This window comes from Zingiber officinale, chromosome 2A (assembly GCF_018446385.1).
Source record: "Zingiber officinale cultivar Zhangliang chromosome 2A, Zo_v1.1, whole genome shotgun sequence".
Taxonomy (NCBI): domain Eukaryota; kingdom Viridiplantae; phylum Streptophyta; class Magnoliopsida; order Zingiberales; family Zingiberaceae; genus Zingiber; species Zingiber officinale.
Window position 1 is genome coordinate 124,188,581 of NC_055988.1, and position 20,612 is coordinate 124,209,192.

Here is a 20,612-nt window from a genome sequence, read left to right on the forward strand (position 1 = left end):
TGCTATTCTTTGAATATAGTATTCAAATGATTGATAGAGGGGTAAAATGAGAAATAAGTGTTTTCTTTTAGAAATTTGAAAGTTAGATGACTCTTTTTAAAATTTCATAATTTTAACTGAAAAAGAAATATTAAAAAATGAACATGTACACATTTCATATCTAATCTAGTTTAGAATCACTGCCCTCAACCCTAATCTCAGCTCCCCTCGAAGTCCACACCTCCCCAACAAATATTAAACTAAGAAAACTTTAAACAATCCCTACGTGAACAAAGACGTCTAGCCCCATCACAAAATGTCACAACAACTCAATCTTCTCTCTTTCCCTCTCCTCCTCTTTATTGTTGTTCTTCTCATTGAATGTTTCATCATCTCTCCTTCTGGCTTGTTAATCTTTTTTGTTTTTGACATTAAATTATGTGTTGCATTTTTAAGATTTATTTTGTTTTGAAAAGGATTTCATGTGTCCTTTAATTTGAGTATTTTTTAATTGCTAGTTTTTTATTTTTTGTGTTTTGTTTTTAGTTGTTTTGGTAGATCTCTTCTTGCATGGCAGGGCTCGATCTCGGCACTGCCTCGTCCGGTTTTGTCGAACGTCTCCACGTTCACCTTCCCGAAGGCGGCGGGGAGGAGTTCCCTGCCTCGCCCGGTAGGGGAGAGGAAGGGAGCCAGGGGCGGCGGCAGCGCGGGCGGCCGGCGGGGTCTAAGAACAAGCAGAAGGCGCCGGTGATCATCGCGCGGGAGAGCGCCAATGCACTGCGCGCGCACATACTGGAGATCCCCAGCGGCTGCGACGTCTTCGAGAGCCTGTCCACGTACGCGCGCCGTCGGCAGCGCGGCGTGTGCGTGCTCAGCGGGAGCGGGACGGTGGGCGACGCCACGATCCGCCAGCCCGGTGGCGGCGGAGTGGGGAGACTGCGGGGGCACTTCGAGATCCTGTCGCTCTCCGGGTCGTTCCTGCCGCCTCCGGCGCCGCCGGGGGCCACCAGCCTCGCGGCGTTTCTGGCCGGCGGGCAGGGGCAGGTCCTCGGCGGCAGTGTCGTCGGCGCCCTTGTCGCCGAGGGGCCGGTCATCATCATCGCCGCGTCGTTCGCCAACGTGGGCTACGAGAGGCTGCCGTTGGACGACGAGGAGGAAGAAGATCCCGAGGCGACGCAACCGCAGCAGCAGCTGCTGCTCAACACGCCGGCGCTGACCGCCTCCTGCCTGGGCCATCCTTCCTTCCCCGACACGGCCGCTTCCTCCCTACCCTTCTTCAACTTCCCCCTGAACATGCCGCATCTCCCGCCCGAAGCCGCGTGGCCCGCCGGCGCCGGCGCCGCCTCGGCCAGCAGCGCAGCCCGACCACCGTTCTTGTAGAATCTAACCAACCAAGAAAGATCCGACGACGATCGAAGAGAAAGAACCGCCATGAACATGCACAATTATTCATCTGTTCATCCACAAACTATTAGCTTCATCATCTCTCCCAAACTGTTAATCTTTGCTGTTCATCTTAATTGCAACTGATTGCTACTTTTTTTCTGATTTTTTTTATAAAAATATAAAATTCAGGCATTTTACAAAACTATAATATAGACATTAATCAGTTCTTCATTCTTCACTATACGAATATAGTAAAAATAATACAGGACGGTTCATATGCACGATGATGTCCCATGAACTGATCATATTATACGTTGATCTTGTCCAAAAGTTAAGAAGGGTGAATCGTCGGTGATGTGATTAAAATGCTGACCAAGTCTCCATGATCCAGAGAGTGGAGGAGGGTGGTGAGCTACCTTCTATGTTGACTAAGTTACTGGACACCAAAAAATGAGTAAGATCGAAAGTGTCCAAAAGTCTTCGGTCAATGGTGTCTATAAGGTTGTTAGAAACCAGATCAGGGGTTGCACCAGTCTAGCCCTCTAATGCTTAGTCAGCCTCCGGTGATAGAAATGAAAAAAAGTAAACAACACGGTAATAAAATGACTGAATGTAAAACATACCAAACTTGTAAGAGCAGGTCAGAAGTGGCACGGAACTGGAGGTGATGGCGTGGAGCCGGAGACGGTGGCATAGAGTTGGATGCGGCATTGATCCGGAGGCGACAACATAGGGTCGGATGCGGCATGGGTCCGGAGGTGACGACACGCATGTCGGAATATGACAGTGTCGCGCAGATCAGAATATGACAGTGTCAAGCAGACAGGAATATGACAGTATCACGCAAGCCGGAATATGACATTGGCACACAAGCCAAAACGTAGCCTCAACTCGAAGGCCGAAACATAGTATTGGCTTGAAGGCTGGAACACATCAGCAGTGGTGTGAAGGCTGGACGGTAACAATGTCGGATCAACATCAGATGCTTGGAGACGAAGGTTGTCGATTGGTCTGATCGGAAGGTGGGAGGTGTCAGAAGTGACGTTAGGCTATCAGTGTGGAGCACCATAGGGGGTGCACAACAATGATAGCCCGAACGCCAGATAGGCAACGGCGACGGCAAGACAAGCAACAGTCAAGGGAAGGAGCTATAGTGATGGAGTGGCCGATGGTGCGGGGTTGTTCACGGAGGCCTTCGAGTGAAGGGGCTACTAGCAGGGACCATGGAACGGTGCCAGTGGCAAGGGCAACAAGGGAGTAGGGGACAGGTTGCTGAGGCGACGAGAGACCGAAAGGGCCAGATCCGTAAAGTATAGGGCGAGGGGTCGAAGCCTTGCAGAGGCGGCGGCGGCGAGGCCGAAGGCAACGGTGCGGTTGAAGGCAACGACGAGCTGGAGAGGAGGAGATGTGGTGTACCATGGTAGCGTAGAGGAGGCGTTGGTGGCATGGCTGACCGATGATGAAAGAAGGCGACGTAGTCGTCGTCATCGGTGCTAGGTCGCATGGAGAGGCTGGTCGATGAAGGAGGAAAGGAAAGTGGTGTTGGCGGAAGGCAAAAGGTGGAGGCGCCATGAGAGGAGGTTTGCGGCTTGCGTGAGAGGCAACGTCATATGGTGGGGAGTGAGAGGAAAGTGGAGCCAAGTTTGTGAGGCAGTGGTGGCGTGAGTCAAGTGGTCGAGAAATATGAAGAGCCCCCCTTTTTTCCCTTCAGCGTTCCACCCTAAAAGGGAAATCTCCAGTGAATTGACCAAATTGCCCTTCTCTCCTTCTCCCTAATCCTTCTAGGGCCCACTAGGCACATCTGCATCATACGTAATTTTATCTTATATTTTATAAGAGGTTATTTTCATGATTCGAACTCATAATCATTGGGTAAGACTTTCCTGCTCATAGAAACCATAAAAGATATAAAATAATTCTTTAATACTTTTTTAGTTTCCATTTTTTTCCTCTTTCCAATTCTTCCTTCTTAAATTAGGTTTCTATGCTTTACTTAAATGTTTATACATCACTTGTTAAATCATCATGTAACTTATGTTTAAGATTTTTCACTATTCCGTGATGTTGGATCGTGATGCTTAAATTAAAATTCTAACTTTTTTTTTGTTTTGAACAATAAAGTGCGCAACGGAAATAAAAACAGACAAGAAACATAAAGTAAAATATTTGAACACAAGCAGTTTTACTTGGTTCGGAACCTTCAACGACTCCTATTCCAAAATCCAGGTCCCGCAGACATATCGATGGATAATCTACTAAATGCCTCTTCCAGAACCGCTGAAAGAGGTAATTGAGTATAAAAAATAAGGACAGTGTAATAATCTACACTTTCCTTTTAGAGTAGTAGTAAAAATTGTAACACTTAATAAAATGTTACCAACAATTTTGAGAGCACTCGTGTGCTATTGTCGGTCTACCGGAGATGATTCGATGACTTAGATAGGCAGGTTGGTGGCAGACAAACTTCTATAAAGCTATATTGGATTGGATTAACACATTTTGCAGGGCAAAGGAAGCACAAAAGACCTCGGATGGCACCTTCTAAAAGACGGAAGGAACCTTGAGTATTATTCATGGAAGGTGCATTCGGAAGCTTGGAAGGCACATTCAGTCAGATATGTTGGAGCAATCTACATGCCCTAGGTTTTGATGTTTGGGTAATGGTTTAAGTTAGGTTTATTGTTGTATTTGATATGCATTATAAGTATGTAGGACACAGGTACAATAAGAAAAATCCAAATGTGATCTTAGCAAAGGAGAAAAGTCCAAGAGGAGTCTTGAGGTTGTAAATTCAAGTATATAGTCTTGGCAACGTAAGTCCAAGTGTGACTTGGCAATGACTGAAGTCCTAGAAGTGAGGAGCCTCTTGGCATAGAAAGACTCGGTAATTAGGACAAGGCCGAAGGAAGCTCCAGAAGGCAAGGCGTGAAGGATGCGGAGACATCCGAGGGACGCGAGGATGATGGAGGATGCTAGAAGGCTAGGTCTAGGTTTGTCGGGCAAGAACAAGTGTTGAGTGAATGTACTCGGGAGTCAAAATCCTAGGGTTAGGGTTTTACTAATCGACTGGGCTAGGGGACAGAATATTTCTGTGTCTAACGGCTGTAAAAATAGTAAATAGTTACTGTAGCAGTTACTATAGCAGTCGACTAATACTTTCATTAGTCAACTGGTATCGAGCCGTTGGTATGTAACAGTTGAATTCCTAAGAGGACCAGTCGACTAATGATTTACCAGTCGACTGGTGGCAGAAAATACAAATAGATGTTTCCTCTCGAATTCTATTTAAGAGAGCTCGGAGTGCTTGGCTAAGGTTGACGAAATAGAGATGGCTAACCTCTATTAGTAGTCTTCCAAGTGCCCTAGCATCCCAAGCGTGCTTGTGCGAGTTGTGGTGAGGTTTCTCCACCCACAAGGAGCTACGTGAATTAGCCGGAGGTTTTTCGGGGAGTCATCCACCGATGGATCGGGATCATCTACCTTATGGGTAGCCATGGAGTAGGAGCCCTAATCTTTAAACAACGTAATTAAATGTAACATGTTAAAGGTTTGATTATCTTGTTTATTGTCATGTAGCACTCTAGTTAAAGGTTTAATTAGAGTACTGTTGGCTATTACCTCTCTATGGAATCTCGAAATACATCAGATGGATGTAAAGACAGATTTTCTAAACAAAGATTTAGAAGAAAATTTCTACATGGAGCAACCTGAGGGATTTTCTGTGCCAGGACAAAAAAAACAAGGTTTGTAGATTGGTGAGGTCATTATATGGCTTGAAACAAGCACTGAAGCAGTGTCATGAGAAATTTGATAATGCCATGAAGGAATGTGGATTCAGGATTAATGAATATGATAAATGTGTCTACATGAAAGTCATAGAGAGTGACTATGTCATCTTGTGCCTCTATGTAGATGACATACTTATCATTGGGAGTAATGATAAGATAATCAAATCCACTAAAAATATATTGAACTCAAAATTTGACATGAAAGACATGGACCTAGTTGATGTGATTCTAGGAATCAAAATTCTTAGAATCACAAAATGACTTGTTCTTAGTCAGTCCCATTATGTGGACAAAATTCTTGAGAAATTTACCAAGGGTGATACTACATTGGCACTAACGCCGATAGATACGAGTCAACATCTATCGAAAAATCAAAGTGAAAGTATCTCCAAGCTAAAGTACTCTTGAGTGATTGGAAGTCTAATGTACTTAATGAGTTGTACACAACTAGACTTAGCTTACGCAGTAAGTAAACTAAGTAGATGTACGAGTAAACCCGGTGTTGAGCACTGAAAAGGGATAACAAGAGTATTGAGATACTTAAGGTATACTCGTGAATATGGTCTACACTATATAAGATATCCTGTTGTGATCAAAGGATACAGCGATGCGAGTTGGATATCTGATAAAAAGACTCCAAGTCTATGAGTGGATATGTATTCACTCTTAGCGGTGCAGCCATTTCTTGAAAATCTTCTAAGCAAATCGTAATAACCAGATCCGCGATGGAATCTGAGTTTGTAGCTCTTGACAAATGTGGTAAAGAGGCTGAATGGCTATGACAATTCTTAGAAGATATTCCACGATGGCTGAAATCTGTTCCGGCAATTTGTATACATTGCGATAGTCAATCAACAATTGGTCGGGCACAGAGTCATCTGTATAATTGTAAGTCTAGACATATACGTCGTAAACATAATAACATTAGATAACTAATCTCAATGAGAGTTATCATTATTGACTATGTGAAGTCAAAGGAAAATCTAGCAGATCCGCTAACCAAAGGGTTAAATTGAGAGTTAGTTGCAAGCTTATCACGAGGAATATGCTTGATGTCGTTGTCAGCGATCAGTGCAGAGAACACCCAACCTATGCTGACTGGAGATCCCAAGAACTAGGTTCAAAGGGACAACTAATCTGCACTGACTAGACACACTGTGGGGGATAACCCAATGAAACAGTGACTAGACCAGGGTAAGTCGATGGGCTTTTAATGATCAAGAACAGTAGATGACAATTCTTGAGGGATCATCTATGTGAGAAAGAAGTTGAGTCGCTTCGAAGAGAATTGGAGGCACAATTCTTAGAGCTTCTCACAGAACTAAGCGTGTTCATGGCCAAGAACAAACAAATTTATGAGAACTAAGTTGTATCAGGGAGAGTTTTGGGTGAGATTTGTCACTACTTACACAGATGACAGTATAGTTCAATGATATCGTGTCTACTATCAGCCAGTAAGCAACCAAATCTTCACAAGGGAAGGTTCAAAGGGTAAAATCTACCTATCTTATACTTGACTCAACTGCTGAATGCTATCACATACTCTATCTCCATTCATGTGGGGGATTGTTGAATATGTGTGAATGGAGAAGAGGTGGAAGAGGATAGAAGCTCCATTATGAATGAGACTTTAGTCGCACATTGGGAGTTTCATGGTATTTTGGTTGGTTTATATTGATTCACATGCATTGAGGATGTGAACAAATGTATGGGGAGAGACTCTCTCTCATGCGTGGGTGCGTAGGGGGTGTAAATCCAGAGTCCGGATTACACTGAACCATGTTGACTTATGTACGGGGACGACCTGCGCGCGCCGAATGCCGGACCGGTCGGGGAAAAATTTACCCAAGTGGAACAACCAATATTTTATCATTTAAACCTTTTACTGCTGTGAAACTGATGCATTAAAGTCGAGCTTAATGTAGAATCAAAACGGTCGAGTGGTAATGAGTGAAACGGTTGGTGTTTCATTGCTTGGCAAGTAATGGTCATTAATCAACCATTAACGCTGTCGTTGATCTGAGCTCCTATATAAGGAGGCTGCGATCACAGGCAAAACACACAGCAACACGAGCAGCAGCTGTAAAATACCGGAAAAAAATGACGAATAATGATAAGGGAATTTTCTGGAATTTTTTTTTTGGAATTTTTCTGAGCTTGTATGGGCGAGTTTAAGGAGATACAAGTGGGTCCTGGGAAAAGCCTGTTTAGGCTACCCATTTAAGTGAGGAAAAGTTAATTTTTTTTTCTTTTTCTTTTCTTTTCCTTTTTCTTTTTATTTAATTTCTTCTCCTCTCCCACGCCGCTTCCCTCTCCCGATTTCCCCGACCCCGTGCCCTAACCTCCCTTCCCAACCGGCGCCGATCACTTCTCTTCATCTCTGGGTGGCGCCGAAGCTTCTATCCCTTCTCCTTCGTCCCTGCACAAGCGTCAGCGAGCACGAGCCACTGCCGGCCGAGCCATCGCCGCCTGATATTGCCGATTTCCTGAGCCCTATATTGGGTTCACAACCTGACCGAGTCTCCACTCCCTCTCCTTCCTCTCGAGTCGACGCTGCTTGATGCTGCGCTGCCTACGGACATCGTCCGATCACATAGGTGTTGTGCAGTCACTGATCCTGCTTTCTTCTCCGCTGATCACCGGAGGTTATTGGGTCATCTTCCTCTCAAGGTTGTCGCCTACACAGGAAGATCTTCGGCAAGGAAGGGGGAGCCAAGCCCTAGCATCGATCTTCGCTCGCGATCAACCCATTTCCGGACAAGTTTTTCCTGATTCCATCTTTGGCCGATCTCCTCTCGTGCCTTGCTTCCTCCACAGAGCAGAGACATTGCGGAATTGATGTTGCATCACCGGAACAGCAGGTTCTAACCGAGAAATCATGGCTGTATCCTTACCCTTTTCCTCCTCTTTGTTCTGTTCGAGTGCCACCACCAGAGGGTGATCAATCTAGGTAAGCTTGTCTGGAATCTTGAAGAATTCATTGATAATGGTCTCATTAGTTTCCGTTGTGATGTTCTTCCTGATGTTGGACTCGTGGGATGCATAGGAACAACTCCTTGATGAACTTCCTCTAGGCAGATTTCTGTCCTATGCATTCTTGCGGCTGAGTAAGGTTTCGATTGAAGTTTTGGGGGCCGTTTGAGGTGAGTGTGGTTATGTTTGTTGGATTCTAGTAGATACATTCCTGTACAAATTGCTTATTGGATTTATCATCTACTTTGGTTTGGATATTTATGTGGAATTAAACAGGGTGACCTAATCGACGTTGGATTAGGTTCTAGGTTTAGCTAGTTGTTGATTGTGTAATTAGCTAAATCTGTATATCGTGTTATTACAGGACTGTGATTCGAGACGGGCGTCTCGACATCGGATGGGTTCGATTCGATCTATATCGGAGGCGGGTACCTCTTGACTTATCTTTTATGATATCGTCATTTGGATATGCATAGTACTTTATAGCTGCAAGCAATGAACATGTTTGTCTTTGGTATGTCACTGTTTGATATCCATAGCATGTTAGGTTTGTCGCTTGTTATGTATCCGTGCTTATATCTCGTGATTTGTTACCATGAGTATCTTATTGCCATGAGTACTTTATTACCATGAGTACCTTAGTTCCTAGAGTAAGTGACATACCATGCTCTACTGAGGTTAGGACTAGGTTCTGGATTTTATTTCTGGCAGGTGTATCTAGATTATCTGATACCTAGGTTTTTATACCATACCTGGCTTGTGTACCTCTATTTGTATATCATATATGATTCGTGTACCTAGACTCTTATTCTTTGATCTATGTATATTGTTGGTACATATGTTATGGAAGGAGGATATGTTTAGGATCTAGGTTGTTATACCATAGAGGATCTGTATACCCTAGATTCGTGGATTTGACTCACTGATACTGTGGTACCCATATTATACATATATGGATATGGTTATGCTGATCAGTTTATGACTATGCTTAGTGCCATGCATCATGATTGCATGCTGCGCGATTGTCGGCTCCACTATAGTTGAGCACATCGCCAGTTACATGTACTGCACACACCACCACTCATGGATTAGTGGTATATCAGACAGGTGTGTGGCGGTTCTGCTGTTTGGCTCCGTTGGTCTGAGGACTCAGCGTGGTAGCCGGCAGACAGTTCCGCTCTGTTTGGCTCCGCTGGCATTTAGTGTAGCAGCGTAGTAGCCGGCAGACGGTGGACTCTGTTTGGCTCCGTTGGTCAGGTGACTCAGGCAGAGATACCTCCCCGTCATCGTGTACCGGGAGATGAGAGCATTGAGCTCCCCCATTTATGATTTGGGGTCACAGGACAGGAGTACTCCGACAGCATCCCGTCCACTCGGTCACTCATCAGGAGTAGTGACGACAGAGTGCACGGTTGTCACAGCCCTACCCACTCGGTCTCGCCTTTTGTGTGTGAGAGGACTGACTGGCGTCAGGGGTGACCAGGACGCATCATTAGCATCATATGCATTGATGTATTTATATTCTTATGATTGTGTTTGCTGCATTTGGTTGCTGCATTTTGGTTGGATGCATACTTTTGACCTGCATACAGGATTATTGACACTTTCGGTTTGACGACCCTTTTGTCTGGATAGGAGTTCCTGGTGAGTACAGCTTCCTCAGTTACCTTTCAGTTTTGCATATTCCCTATATATGATTAGGAAGCTGTATTCCATGTTTATTGCTGTTAGATATATCTTACTACTCATGTCCATTGGTATTCGCTGAGTTGTTGAACTCACCCCCGTTGACACTATCTTTTCAGGTACCAGGTTATTTATGGTGTCGCTTGGAGCATCCTGTCTGCTGGTCCCCACGTCACATCAGAAGCCATATCTCCGCATTTTTTTGTTATTTGATCTTGGTATATGAGATGTATGTATTTGACTTTGTGTGTTCCGGTTTTGTGTTCGGAGTGTTGAGGCTGTATGTGATGTTTTGTATCAGTTGTTGGTTGTGTAAGCCTAGCCGGCTAGCAGTCTTGTGTTTTGGTTTGTATTTGGTTTCTGTCATTTTTCGTGTTTTGGTTTTGTTCCAGCCGTGTGGGCTGATGATATATATATATATATATATATATATATATATATATATATATATATATATATATATATATATATATATATATATATATATATATATATATATAACTGCGTGGTTGTGTGTATATATTCCAGCCGCCTGTGGCTGATGTATATTGTGTATGTAGAAAGTATCAGATTGTCCGCCGTACAAAGGAGGTGCTGCCGAAATTTCTTCGGACAGGGACTCCTCTGGGGCGTGACAATTTAGTGGTATCAGAGCAGGTATACGATACTTGCTATGTGTTCTGGATTTTCGAGATTTATCTGATATCAATTTATTTGGTATCAGAGATCGACTTACGTGTCTTATTTTTCTGGTGTTTCGGATTTCGTGTTTTGGTCTTCTCGATGTGACTTTTTGGGTTTTGGGACCTGGCAGCAGCAGGACATCTCCAAGCTATAGGAGGTATGTTGGTATATTGTTATCCTACTATTTAGTTAGAGTATGCATTGTTGAATGTGATAGTTATGACACTTTGTATCTGGTATCTGTCTGATGTTGTAGCCATATTACATGTGAGGGATTACAGTTTCTGGTGATTTGTCATATCATACACCAGTAGTTTTAGTTTCTGTTATTACTAGTTGGATAATGGATTGAGGTATATACCAGTCTCTGCTATTATTAGTTGGGTAATGGATAGTATCTATATATTTATGTTGACTTAGCCGTAGAATACCATGTTATCTTAGTTAATTTTATCAGCAGATAATTAGTTTACTTTTGTTAGATCGGTCAGTAGAAGACTGATCTACGTTTGTTGACTTGGGTAGTCGTGATCGATTTATCTTAGATGCTTGTAGAGGCTTTATTTGTTCTTGATTAGTTAGTAGATGACCGATTAGTTTTGTTAATCCGATCAGTAGGGGATTGACCTACTCTACTTTTAGATGTTTGAATCTTGGGTTATTCGTGCTTAGTTGGATATCTTGAGCACAACGAGTACCTAGCTTATACTGATGTGGGAAAGGGTTGAACTAGCCATATACTATTGACGACTTGGTCAGTCGATAGAGGATCGATGTATCCTATTCCATGAGTACTTTAATTTTAGACTGTATGTACCTAATGGGATAACTTAGAAGGTGACATAGGATTTGTGTGGTAGATTGGATTAAATATGCTGATTATGCATATCTATGAAGTGTACATATGATTGTTATGAGTTGAAGGAGTTCTATGATGGATAGTTCATTTGTGGATAGTGTGGGTATTTCCATCTAGATATGGTTATTGTAGGTTCCTTGTGGATTATAGCTATTTAGTTAGCTGTACGTGCTTGATTGACATATTGGAGGTATCTTATCGATTTAAATCTGTGTCGTGGTATGTGCACATGGGTGTGAATGTCATGTTGGAAGTATCTTGTCGACTACATCGGTGTTGTGATATGTACATATGTGTTTGGTGTGGTATCTGAGGTATCTTGTTGATTATGTGTGATTTGTGAATGCACCTGGGTTTTAGTATGCCTCATTGGAAGTATATGTTCATTATACTCTTGGCATATGTGTATATTTGTCATGTGAGTGTTGTTTGGGGGTATTGTTGATTTTACCTACGATGATATATGCACGCAGCTCTGTTTCAGTACAACTTCCATCCGCAGACAGATGGATACTAGAGCGGACCATTTAGACTCTAGAGGACTTGTTGAGGTCTTGTGTATTGGATTTTAGGGGCAGTTGGGAGGACCATTTGCCCTTGGTAGAATTCGCCTACAACAACGGTTTGCATTTGGCTATCCAGATGGCACCGTTTGAAGCGTTGTATGGTAGACCTTGTCGGACACCCACCCTCTGGTATGAGGTTGGGGAGGCCCAGTTGTTGGAACCTCGTAGAGCTCAGCGTGAGGCAGAGTTGGTCCATGCTATTAGACGGAGAGTGTCAGAGGCACAGGACTGCCGAAAGAGTTATGCTGACCGGAGTCGGAGACTCTTAGAGTTCTCTATTTGCGACCAAGTATTTCTGCGAGTTTCACCCACGAAAGGGGTGAAGAGATTTGGCTTCAGAGGTAAGCTAGCTCCACGATACATTGGACCTTTCTAGATCTCGGAAAGGATTGGAGCGGTAGTTTACGGGTTGGCACCACCACCGTCCCTGACAGGAGTTCACGATGTATCCCACGTATCTACGCTGAGGAGATACGTACCTGACCCGACACATGTGCTGACAGATATCTCAGTTTCTATTCAGCCTGACGTCACCTATGAGGAGGTTCCGGTACGGATTCTAGACCGGAAAGAGCATTAGTTGCGGAACAAGACTGTCCGGCTGGTTAAAGTCGGATGACAATATCATTTGGACGAGGAGGTTACTTGGGAGCTCGAGGATATTATCCGAGCTCAATACCCCATCTTCTCACTTGGGGTGTGTGATATTATTTACCGTTCAGCATTTATACTCTTTACCTGTTGTTAGTATTTGCTGATGGTAGATAACGAAATTTGGGGACCAAATTTTTATTAGAGAGGAAGAATGTAAAATACCGGAAAAAAAATGACGAATAATGATAAGGGAATTTTCTGGAATTTTTAGAAATTTTTTTTTTGGAATTTTTCTGAGCTTGTATGGGCGAGTTTAAGGAGATACAAGTGGGTCCTGGGAAAAGCCTGTTTAGGCTATCCATTTAAGTGAGGAAAAGTTAATTTTTTTCTTTTTCTTTTCTTTTCCTTTTTCTTTTTATTTAATTTCTTCTCGTCTCCCACGCCGCTTCCCTCTCCCGATTTCCCCGACCCCGTGCCCTAACCTCCCTTCCCAACCGGCGCTGATCACTTCTCTTCATCTCTGGGTGGCGCCGAAGCTTCTATCCCTTCTCCTTCGTCCCTGCACAAGCGTCGGCGAGCACGAGCCACTGCCGGCCGAGCCATCGCCGCCTGATATTGCCGATTTCCTGAGCCCTATATTGGGTTCACAACCTGACCGAGTCTCCACTCCCTCTCCTTCCTCTCGAGTCGACGCTGCTTGATGCTGCGCTGCCTACGGACATCGTCCGATCACATAGGTGTTGTGCAGTCACTGATCCTGCTTTCTTCTCCGCTGATCACCGGAGGTTATTGGGTCATCTTCCTCTCAAGGTTGTCGCCTGCACAGGAAGATCTTCGGCAAGGAAGGGGGAGCCAAGCCCTAGCATCGATCTTCGCTCGCGATCAACCCATTTCCGGACAAGTTTTTCCTGATTCCATCTTTGGCCGATCTCCTCTCGTGCCTTGCTTCCTCCACAGAGCAGAGACATTGCGGAATTGATGTTGCATCACCGGAACAGCAGGTTCTAACCGAGAAATCATGGCTGTATCCTTACCCTTTTCCTCCTCTTTGTTCTGTTCGAGTGCCACCACCAGAGGGTGATCAATCTAGGTAAGCTTGTCTGGAATCTTGAAGAATTCATTGATAATGGTCTCATTAGTTTCCGTTGTGATGTTCTTCCTGATGTTGGACTCGTGGGAGGCATAGGAACAACTCCTTGATGGACTTCCTCTAGGCAGATTTCTGTCCTATGCATTCTTGCGGCTGAGTAAGGTTTCGATTGAAGTTTTGGGGGCTGTTTGAGGTGAGTGTGGTTATGTTTGTTGGATTCTAGTAGATACATTCCTGTACAAATTGCTTATTGGATTTATCATCTACTTTGGTTTGGATATTTATGTGGAATTAAACAGGGTGACCTAATCGACGTTGGATTAGGTTCTAGGTTTAGCTAGTTGTTGATTGTGTAATTAGCTAAATCTTTATATCTTGTTGTTACAGGACTGTGATTCGAGACGAGCGTCTCGACATCGGATGGGTTCGATTCGATCTATATCGGAGGCGGGTACCTCTTGACTTATCTTTTATGATATCGTCATTTGGATATGCATAGTACTTTATAGCTGCAAGCAATGAACATGTTTGTCTTTGGTATGTCACTGTTTGATATCCATAGCATGTTAGGTTTGTCGCTTGTTATGTATCCGTGCTTATATCTCGTGATTTGTTACCATGAGTATCTTATTGCCATGAGTACTTTATTACCATGAGTACCTTAGTTCCTAGAGTAAGTGACATACCATGCTCTACTGAGGTTAGGACTAGGTTCTGGATTTTATTTCTGGCAGGTGTATCTAGATTATCTGATACCTAGGTTTTTATACCATACCTGGCTTGTGTACCTCTATTTGTATATCATATATGATTCGTGTACCTAGACTCTGATTCTTTGATCTATGTATATTGTTGGTACATATGTTATGGAAGGAGGATATGTTTAGGATCTAGGTTGTTATACCATAGAGGATCTGTATACCCTAGATTCGTGGATTTGACTCACTGATACTGTGGTACCCATATTATACATATATGGATATGGTTATGCTGATCAGTTTATGACTATGCTTAGTGTCATGCATCATGATTGCATGCTGCGCGATTGTCGGCTCCACTATAGTTGAGCACATCGCCAGTTACATGTACTGCACACACCACCACTCATGGATTAGTGGTATATCAGACAGGTGTGTGGCGGTTCTGCTGTTTGGCTCCGTTGGTCTGAGGACTCAGCGTGGTAGCCGGCAGTCAGTTCCGCTCTGTTTGGCTCCGCTGGCATTTAGTGTAGCAGCGTAGTAGCCGGCAGACGGTGGACTCTGTTTGGCTCCGTTGGTCAGGTGACTCAGCGTGGTAGCCGGCAGAGATACCTCCCCGTCATCGTGTACCGGGAGATGAGAGCATTGAGCTCCCCCATTTATGATTTGGGGTCACAGGACAGGAGTACTCCGACAGCATCCCGTCCACTCGGTCACTCATCAGGAGTAGTGACGACAGAGTGCACGGTTGTCACAGCCCTACCCACTCGGTCTCACCATTTGTGTGTGAGATGACTGACTGGCGTCAGGGGTGACCAGGACGCATCATTAGCATCATATGCATTGATGTATTTATATTCTTATGATTGTGTTTGCTGCATTTGGTTGCTGCATTTTGGTTGGATGCATACTTTTGACCTGCATACAGGATTATTGACACTTTCGGTTTGACGACCCTTTTGTCTGGATAGGAGTTCCTGGTGAGTACAGCTTCCTCAGTTACCTTTCAGTTTTGCATATTCTCTATATATGATTAGGAAGCTGTATTCCATGTTTATTGCTGTTAGATATATCTTACTACTCATGTCCATTGGTATTCGCTGAGTTGTTGAACTCACCCCTGTTGACACTATCTTTTCAGGTACCAGGTTATTTATGGTGTCGCTTGGAGCATCCTGTCTGCTGGTCCCCACGTCACATCAGAAGCCATATCTCCATATTTTTTTGTTATTTGATCTTGGTATATGAGATGTATGTATTTGACTTTGTGTGTTCCGGTTTTGTGTTCGGAGTGTTGAGGCTGTATGTGATGTTTTGCATCAGTTGTTGGTTGTGTAAGCCTAGCCGGCTAGCAGTCTTGTGTTTTGGTTTGTATTTGGTTTCTGTCATTTTCTGTGTTTTGGTTTTGTTCCAGCCGTGTGGGCTGATGATATATATATATATAACTGCGTGGTTGTGTGTATATATTCCAGCCGCCTGTGGCTGATGTATATTGTGTATGTAGAAAGTGTCAGATTGTCCGCCGTACAGGGGAGGTGCTGCCGAAATTTCTTCGGACAGGGACTCCTCTGGGGCATGACAGCAGCTCTCCACTTTCATTCCCCCCCCCCTTCCTCTATCGTGCAACTCCTGCTCGGTAGAGTGCTCGTGATAACAATCGGGTGTCACTCAGTTCGCCGTGACCACCAGTGCTTGGTGGGAATCACGGTCAGTCGTTGTATCCTAGGAAACAGACGACCCTAATAAGTCTCGAAGCACAACCGGAGGTGGGGTGAATCTATTTCAAGGAAACTGCGACTCTCGCAGGCCTCGGCTCGTTGCTCGCTCTGTTCTATTGGTCCCACTCAGTGTCAAAGCTCGGCCGGCCATTTACTCAGTCTCTATGCCCGACCAGCACCTATTCGCCCGACCTGTCTCTTTATTCCTCAGCCTGTCAGCTCGATCGATCGGTCACTGTCCGCCCAACCAACCTCCCTGACAACCCAGCCTGTCTGCTTCGACTGGCCTGTTTGCTTCGATCGGTCTGTCTGCTTTGACCGGCCTGTTTGCTTCACCCAACCTGTCTATTTGATCGGCATGTCTACCCGACCGGCCTGTCTGCTTCAACCAGCCTGTCTGCTTCACTCGGCCTGTCTGCCCAATCAGTCGGTCTGCCCGCCCGGCCTATCTGCTTCGCCTGACAGGCCAGTCAGCTCGACCGTTCGACTCTACATCCCGGTCAGTCACTCTACCCGCTCTGTCAACACTGTGCAGACTGTCATTATCACTTGGCAAAAATCAGCCTCTGCTGGCAACCTGAGATTATCAGCTCAAGTCATCTCAACTGTAAGTTAAAATTAATTCAAGTATTTAATTTCATCTAATACCTCATATATCTCTGGCAACAGATTGTTTGTCCAATGGTATGTGTGTCCGAAACCCTAAATATGGAAGTAGAGATATCAAAATTTCAGGAAACAAGTTCTCATATGTTCGTATTCAGGGGCATAGCTAGGTGGAGCTTTGGGGGTGCGACCACACCCCCTGAAATTTGAGAAAAAAAAATTGTACATTGGGAAAAAAAATAAAAAAACTTAATTATAAATTTTAAAATTTTATGGACTTTTATATTAAAAAAATGTAATGAAAACTAATCATGTTTTATTTTTTTTTCTCTCCCCTGATTTCTTTTTCCCCTATCCCTCCTTTTTTTTTAAAATTTGTCTTCAATATCATGTTTTTATTTTTTTTTCCTTGTGTTTTCCCCTCTGCCACTACCGCCCACATTATTGTCACCACACTATATTATTACCAGCGTTGTCATTGTTTGCTATGAGTATCGTCATCGTCGCTACACTAATTTTCAACAGCAAACACGTTTTGATTATGGTGAAATTTTCTTGTTTGATCTTTTTCGTTACAAATTTAAGTGCTAAAAAAATATATAGTGTCAAATTTTCATATTCATGTTTTTATTTGCTAGTCAAGTATTCTCCTCTGCCTTTTCCACCTAAATGATTCTTCGACTTTGAGTCATAGATAAGGTCTGAGGATAGACAGATCGTTGCTTTAATTAAAATCAAGGGCTAAACTAAAAAATTTTCAAATTTGAGTTCATTTTAACTTATTGAATTCGAAATTTAAACTTTTAGAGAATGAAAATTGATCTATACTAATATTTAAAATTTTAAAAATCGCCCCTTCTGGTTTAAAATCCTGGCTACGCCACTGTTCGTATTATTCTCCTGATCATAAAATACCCTCGTCCATAATTTTGACGGAATGTTTTGAGCATAGTGATTTTTAACAAGAATTTGGCCTTATTCTTGTTAAAAAAAAATCACTATGTTCAATATATTAGTCAAAATTATGGATGAGGGTACTTTTATAATTAGGTGAACAATATGAACATATTAAAACTTGTTTCATAAAATTCTAATATCTCTATATACATATTTAATGCTTCTGACTTTTTTTTTATTATTTTTTATTTTTTTTTTCAATTATGAGGTGAATCTTGGATTTATCTTAGAATTGACGATGAATCCTGGATTCGTCCCAGATTGAGATAGATCCAAAATATATCCCAGAATTGGGGATGAATCCAAGATTCATCCCCGATTCGAAGACAAATTCTAGATTTGTCCTAGATTTGGTTTCCGTAAAATATTAAATTTCTATGATGAATTATTAATTCATAGTAGAATATGCAGCATATTATTAATTCGTCACAGCATATGCAATGAATTATTAATTCGTCACAAAATTTCTAACGATCTCATTTTCATTGTAAAAGTGATCATGAATATTTTATTTGTCATGAAATTTGGAATGAAAATTAAATTTCATCTTTATTTGACAATGAATTTTAAGATAAAATATTATTTGTTGTAAATTTTGGAACGAATATTTTTTTATCACTAAATTTATTACTGATTTGGAAAAAAAATATTTGTTTCTAAATTTCATCCCTAATTCTTTTTATGGCGACATAACACGTCAAAGATGAACTCAACACGTCAAAGATGAACTAAGGCTTATGATGATCATATAATTTTAAGATCGACCGTTCCCCTCTTTTGAGGTATGTAGAAGTTTGAATAGGTGATCGTTAGTTAGATTGTTTATATGGTAAATTGAATTATATATCTGAACGTTACCGTTGAAAAGAATAGGGTCGATTAATGAATTAACGTTATCATAATTTTTTTAAATTATTCTACATGTTTATTGAAATTAATTCCATCGATTTTCATTCACATTTTCAACCAATCACGCACACAAGTCACATCGAGATTCATGTGCACAAGGAGTGGGACCATAAATGAATCGAACCTTGATGAATATATTTAGTGTTGGATTTAATAAGTTTGTTTATATTCATTTAATAGATACAAGATTAATTAATTAAATGAACAAGCTTGAATAATTCATTAAACTAAATGAATATGTTTGAACATATATGTGTTCAACTCGCTCATATTCGTAAACAACGTTCATGAACAATATTTATGAATCATATTCTTAAATAAAACTCTTAAATAACTAAACAAACAAACTCAAAATGTAAAAATTTTAAATAATAAAAAAATTAAATTGAGAACTCAATAACATTTAAATGAATCAAACTCAAGTCAAACTTCAACCACACTCAAATTGTCCTCTCAATGTAACTGAGTTGATGCTCGGGTGGAAAAGTTACTTCATTGAACCAAGCTCAAACTCATTAAAAAGAAATTAAACCAAACTTGAATAATTATTTCGACAGCTTAATTCATTTTAGACTAGATTTTATTTAATTATGTTATCAAATAAATTTAAACACAACATAATTTGACTTTGCACAGCTTATTTACAGCCCCACTGAGGAGCAAACCCCTTCAAAAAATTTTTGCCAGAATGCAAATTCTCGCTTTGTTTAATGAACGAGTAATAAAACTTCAATCACACAAGTCAATCGATTGAACGTTCCTTAATTACTGCGAAACTTCTTTTTTATTGTATTAATTAATCAATAAATTAATGTGCAAAAAGAAAAAAAAATTTATATAATAATATTAATTTTTGATTTAATGAGACAACTACTTCCTTCAAGTCTGTTTACTTGAAAATGTGCAATTGCCTTGTTTGTACGCAACGCAGTCCAATGAAAAGGAACTAGATACGTCCGTGAATTTTGACAATTCTTTTTCTTTTTTATTTTTTCTTTGTTTTAGTCAGAAATATTGACCATTTTTAATGCTATCGAATATGATTTGTATCCACTTTGAGATTATTAATTAATGCAAACAGATCCTGATAATTAAAAGATTAACTGATTAATGATAAGTCCATCAACGGTGGTTATATATATATATATATATATATATATATATATATATATATATATATATATAAGGGTAAAAATCATAATAGCAACCTTTATTATAGTTTTTTCCATAAGGATATTTTTTTTAAAAAAAAATATCAAAACACTATTTTATCATATGTTTTATCTTAAAATATCTTTATCTTAATGTTATTATAACAGTTAGATGATAACTGACACAAAATAAATCGACTTAACTTAGTAAAAATTATTATACATATAATACTATTCATCAACTTAATTAAAATTACTTTAACAGTTTGGTATTGGTTATGACTATAATTGTTACAACTTAGATTATATTTTATGTGTTATTATTATAAAAAAATTATTCTAATTTGATCAAAATTATAGCAGAACTACTGTATAAACAATGTAATAATTATTACCTTAGTTAAAATTGTTTAAATTTAATTGATAACATTTTAACTTGATTAAAATCGATTTAACACTATTATAACCGTTATGATCTAGCTATTAAAATAATATTAATATTATTTTTAATTAAGTTGAAGTGATTTTGATCGAGTTTAACAATTTCAATTAAATATTTTATTAATGTTACAATATCTCTAAAAATTTAATTTTGCTACTAAAATAAAATATCTATTTGGTCATTTACTTAGCATTTTGCTAGTATAATTAAAAAAAAAAAGTTCAAAGTGCCCTTTTTATAAAAACAAATAAAAGAAAACTCTTTAGTTCAACACGTATACACAAGTTCAACCTATCAAAATTCATGGCAGTTGGCTAAGAGTTGACTCAATGCAAATGTTTAGAACTTTCAAAGTCAAATTTCCTTAAATAAAATTAATATTTAATCTAATAAAATTCTCTTTTGTTTATTTTTGTAAGTTTTGTTGAAAACTAACCATTTATTTTTTTTTAAAAAAAAAAGAACATATGAAATATAGAATTAATTATTCATCTAAATAATCTTAGTTAGCTAAGTTAAATTATAT

General features: G+C 40.8%; 1 protein-coding gene across 1 annotated transcript; it reads left to right on the forward strand.

The window, feature by feature from the left end:
* Positions 1 to 278: 278 nt before the first annotated feature.
* LOC122039977 (AT-hook motif nuclear-localized protein 23-like) lies at positions 279 to 1,541 on the forward strand. Its single transcript, XM_042599376.1, has one exon. It carries the CDS (start codon positions 550 to 552, stop codon positions 1,357 to 1,359), a length of 810 nt encoding a protein of 269 aa, XP_042455310.1. The 5' UTR covers positions 279 to 549; the 3' UTR covers positions 1,360 to 1,541.
* The last annotated feature ends 19,071 nt before the right edge of the window (positions 1,542 to 20,612 follow it).